The following is a 5,263-nucleotide window of genomic DNA, read 5'->3' on the forward strand; positions in this document are numbered from 1 at the left end:
CAGGACCCTGCTAACTGCCAACTCCAGATCCAGGGGCCAGTCTTGCTCTGGACTACTCAGCAGCAGGGGGCGCTCTTATCCCTCTCTCCTCCCAGAAAGTTACTTCTCCAAAGCGCTCCACAACAAGCTCCCAATGTGGGTTTTTTGTGCCTCTCTGGCTATTCCTTCCTTCTTCCTGCTAATCCCTGAATGTCAGTGGTCCTGCCAGTGCCGTGCTTTGTCCTCTTCTTGATCCATATCCTCTTCCCAGGTGACTCTACCAATGCCCTTGGCATCAACTCCTACCTCCATGCTGACAATTGCCAGTCTTGTGTTGATGGAAACCTCTCCTGAGTTCCAACTCCAGAGTCAGGTGACTATTGGCTTCTGACTCCAAATCTGCCTCTTGTCCTTCTCCCAGGGCTACCATCCAGTTGTCGAAGACAACGAAAAGCCACCTTCCTTATTCAATTGTCACCAAACTGTTACCATATCCTAAGAAAACTCACCCTACCTCTCCATTGGCTATCTTGATTCAAAACCTGGGGTGTTCCAGAGCCCCACCAATACCATGGACCTGAGAGGGAATCTCTTGAAGAATGAGATCACCCTAGAACAGTGGTTCTCAACCTTCCTGATGCCATGACCCTTGAATACAGTTCCTCATGTGGTGGTGACCTCCCAACCATCAAATTATTTTCGTTGCTACTTCATCACTGTCATTTTGCTACTGTTATGAATCGGGTGACCCTTGTGAAAGGGTCGTTCGACCCCCCAAAGGGGTCTCAACCCATAGGTTGAGAACCACTGCTCTGGGGCAACCTTTCCATTACATGCATGCTCCATTTATGGGCAAGAGGTGGTCCCTGGAGAGGCCTCACCTCCCGAGCACTCTGACCTTTGGAAGCCACCACCAGGCCTGTGAAGTTAGTGCCATGTTCACACTCAGAAGAGCCACGTGATCTGTTGATTGAGGGCAAGACCTATGTCTAAGTTTCACAGCGAATTCCAGCAATGGACTTCCAGCTCTAGTGTGTTGTTGTGGCCATGGGAGATGAACCAGCTGAGCGGAAACAGAGAGGCCCAGAGGCTTTCTGCCTCCTGCTGTTCTCGCCAAGTGACTACGTAGCCTTAAACAGGCTGCCACCTCGGCAAACCTGTCTCTTCACTATCAAGTGGGCACAGTACCATGTAGCTTGCAGCCTACTGTAAGGATTGGGGACAATGAAAGTACAGTACTGAGCATAGTAATAGTCCATGGCTGGCTCTCACTAAATGACAATATGGTTGTTCAGCGGAACAGCTTTCAAAAGGTACACCTGAAAGGACTGAGTTCCTCAAGCTCATTCCCTCACTCCTAAGGAAGCCTGGTGGTGTAGTGGGCTAAGCCTTCGGCTGTTAACCTCATGGTCAGCAGTTTGAAACCACCAGCCACTTCTCCAAAGAAAGAGGGAGCTTTCTACTTCCGTAGACGGTTATAGCCTCGGACACCCACAGGGGTAGTCCGACTCTGTCACTGTGAAGTGGGATCGACTTGATGGCACAGTTTGATTACATGGGGATTTCAAAAAGTTCACTTAACCCACCAGTGACACCATGGGTTAAGTTTGGGGCAGCTAACCAGAGGTTGGCAGTTCAATCCTCCAGCTACTCCAATGGAGAAAGGTGAGGCTGTCTCCTCCCATAAAGATTTAGACTCAGAAGCCGTAGGCAGCAGTTCAGCTCTTTCTTTAGGGTCATTGTTACGAGTTAAACCAACTCAATGTGAGTAGTTTGTTTAGTTTTGTTTTTATTTTCAAAAAGTTTGCGTGGAAAAATTGACTTTTTTTTTTTGCAGCTCCCTCATATAACCAAGAACCATTTGCCGATTCCTATCATGGCGACCGTACGTGTGTCATAGCAGAACTGCGCTCCACTGGGTTTTCAGAGCCTGGCTGTTCAAAAGTAGACCACTAGGCTTTTCTTCTGAAGCACCTCGGGGTGGATTTGAAGCTCCAACTTCTGGGATATCAACCAAGTGCATGAACCTTTTCTACTACCCAGCGACCCCTAGGGACTAACATGCTATTGGTATTGCTATTTGCCCTTGAGTTGATTCCCCTCCACTTTACCAAATATGATGCCCTTCTCTAGGGACCGGTCCCGCCGAACAACATGTCCAAAGTCGGTGAGACGAAGTCTCGCCAACCCAGCCTCTATGGAGCATGCTGACTATATATACTTCTCCCAGAAATTTAACAGATTTGTTGGTTCTTTTGGCAGTCCCTGGTACTTTCAATATTTTTCACCAACACCACGGATCAAATTTTCTTCAGACTCTTATATTCAATGTCCAACTTTCACCTGCCTATGAGGCAACTGAAAATAGCAAGGCTTGAGTCAGGCACACCTTAGTCCTCAAAGTCACATCTTTGCTTTTCAACACTTTAAAGAGGTCTCCTGCAGCAGACTTATCCACTGCAATTCATCGTTTCATCTCTTGATGGTTGCTTCCATAAGCATTGACTGGAGAATGAAACCAGGCCTTCTTTAATCATCTAGCCAGATCCAGGTGTCTCACAAGATGTAACCAGATTTGTAGAAGGAGTACTGCCCTTAAAAGTGGGCAAGAAAAAAAAAAGTAGGCAAGAAGGCTCTCCACTGTTCTGGGCCCAGGGGCTCTGGTCCTTCTGTCAGCAAAGCAGAGGCCACTGGGGTTATGAGGAAATCACGCCTTTCTACCCCAGTGTTCTGGGACCTTGGATTCCCTTCCTCCACATGTGCTCTCCTAGACCCAGGAGGTGGCCGAGAGCCATTGTTTACAGTGAGTATGAGGTGACAGGCACCTGGTGCAGACCTGTGTGCAATGGCCCTTGCACAGCAGGAGGGGGAGGGATTCAGTGGCCAGGAGGGCCAAGGGCAGGCTAGGAAGAAAAAGAGCGAGCCAGCAACTCAGGGCTGGTTCTCTGCCCTTTCCAAGGGATCTTCTGCATGCGAGGCATGTGTATCCAAACAAGGCCTGCCTGGTATTCTGCAGATACACTTGTCAGGGAAGGAAAAGAAAACATTTCACAGTTCTAGTCTGCACCTTTTAAATACTTGGATATACTACTAGTTCGCTCTTCTGTGGCTTGCCCTGGCCAGAGACATGTCACCATGGGGCCTGGATGGCGTTGACAGCCTTCCAACATGTACAACTTCGTCGTTCGCTTTCCAGTTGGACCCAGGTGTATTCGGCATATGGACTTTGGACTTGCTGAGCAAAAGAACAGAGCGCAGAACCAGTGTGTCCTCAACCCTGCTTATTGGCTCGTCTTCACCCACCCCACTTGTGGGCGAGGGCAGCCAGAGGAGCGGCTGTGCTAAGCCTGACCTCTGCTTGGGAGCCGGGTCACAGGGTTTTAAACACCTGGCCCGCAGGCAGCCCACACTGGGCCCGGAAGCTCACGGGACTGGGCTCCATGCCCACTGAGTTTAAGGACGTTCTCTGGACGTCCAAAAGGCCTTCCACTTCGATCCTTCCGGTTTCTAACTTGCAGGATCCCAAACGCTACCATGCACAAGGGCATCTGCAATAAACTGGATATTCGGGGGTTCCCCCTTCAGTGAGCTTAAAGGCCAGGCTCTCCTGGGCAGCCAGAGCGGTAGCGATGGAAACACTGGGGTCCAGGAGGGCGAGACAACAATCCCTTCGGACTCCACCTGCCACCGTCCCCTTCCCACTGCGCAACAGCTGGCTGGGAGGAAGCGGACGCAGGGTGCGGCCCCACCGCCTGACCTGATGCCGTCCCGCTGCCGCGCGCTGGTGGGCCGCGCCCCGGCCGCGCCCGCGCTGCAGAAGCCCGCGGCCAGCGGAGCCCGGAGGCCGCGCAGGAGCCGGCCGGGCCTCCACGGCCCGCAGGCCCGTAAGCTCGCGACCGCAGCCATGACCGCCAGGGGCGGGCTCTGCTGGGGAATCGGACGCCGCCGGTTCCCGACGCCCAGGGGCGGCGACTCGACGGTCCCGGGGGCCGCAGGCTGCGAGCGCTCCAACGGGGCCGGGTGCGGGTCAGACGCAGAGCTGAACTGGAAGTAAACTCCAGGGCCCAAGCCTCCAGGGAGCGGGGCCCAGCCCCGAGCCCCGCCCATAACCCCACGGCCCCGCCCACGGCCCCGCCCAGCGAGCTGGCCTGCCAGGTAGGGTCTCTCAGGGGGGTCTGAAGGGGAGGCTGCTGACTCTAAACCTGTAAACCGACTTGTTTGGATCAGCGAGTCCTATTAAAGAGTTTCAGGGAGGCGAGGCGGCGTGAGCTCAGTTGTTTCTTTTTGTGCCAAGAATGTTGTCGTTTGTCTAGATTACAAAAATAAGTGTCATCATTCGGTGAGTGGCGTGGGCTGTGGACGCCTCTTTATAGCGCATGGCTTCACTCTTCCCAAGGGAGAGCTCCCGGCCTTGCAAGGCATCACGTCATCACGGATCTCCATGTGACCTCTCCCACCCAGAGGCTGGCCTTTGAATGCTTTGTCCTCTCTTATCAGGAGCTCTCCGGGTTTTTCTAAGTCACCCACCCACTGAGTGGTGGCGTGAGAGAGGCACATCCTATGAGTGAAGCCTGGGATGTGATAAGGACGTCTTCCTTGTTACTGGCTAGTTAACCCCTTCCCAGCATTCCTTGCAGTGTGTATGAGCTACGTGGCTTTGACCCTCAATGTCTTACCCACTCAGGGCAGATGCCATACCAGAGGCCCTGCACACCTATCACCAGAAGTTCTACAAGGGTAACAATGATACCAAATAAACAAGCCCATCCAACTCACGGGGTTCCACACTGGACATCTTTACCGCAATGCCACCAAAAGAACCAGCCACTTCATCGGAAGGACACACAGCCACTCTATATAGGGTCTCTGAGTCTATAAATCTTTGTAGGAGGAGGTAGCCTCATCCTTTCCCCCATGAAATGCCTAGTGGATTTGAACCTCCAAACTTGAGGTTAGCAGTCCAACCTTTACCCGACACTACCAGCAGGCCTCCTGACAGTACCTCCAGGGCTCTTTAATGATTCAAAGGGCAAACTCAAATGAGGTTGTGTAATGGCTTGCATCAGTCACACACTGGTTCCTTTGAGTGGGGCTCCTGTTAGTTCTCAGCTTCATAATAGAACAAAAACAGTGACTTGGCAGGACAATATTGTAAAATACCAAGTGAGATGACGACCCCCCCACCTCCTCACTATGACCACCTCCCACTCCATTCATTTCCTTGGCTCTTGGTCCATTCAGGCAGTTCAGATAATCCTCATTCAGCCTCAAAGGAGGATAGGCT

General features: G+C 52.3%; 1 protein-coding gene across 1 annotated transcript in view; it reads right to left on the reverse strand.

Annotated features, from left to right (window-relative positions):
* The window catches only part of ECHDC3 (enoyl-CoA hydratase domain containing 3), a 23,320-nt gene extending 19,420 nt beyond the window's left edge, over nt 1-3,900 (reverse strand). Inside the window, exon 1 of the mRNA XM_030889050.2 lies at nt 3,737-3,900. Coding sequence (XP_030744910.2) covers nt 3,737-3,885 — 149 coding nt within the window. The 5' untranslated portion in view covers nt 3,886-3,900. The remainder of the gene's footprint in view (nt 1-3,736) is intronic.
* Nucleotides 3,901-5,263: the final 1,363 nt, after the last annotated feature.

This window comes from Echinops telfairi, unplaced genomic scaffold (assembly GCF_000313985.2).
Source record: "Echinops telfairi isolate 266 unplaced genomic scaffold, ASM31398v2 ScPeMD7_7473;HRSCAF=8511, whole genome shotgun sequence".
Lineage (NCBI taxonomy): Eukaryota > Metazoa > Chordata > Mammalia > Afrosoricida > Tenrecidae > Echinops > Echinops telfairi.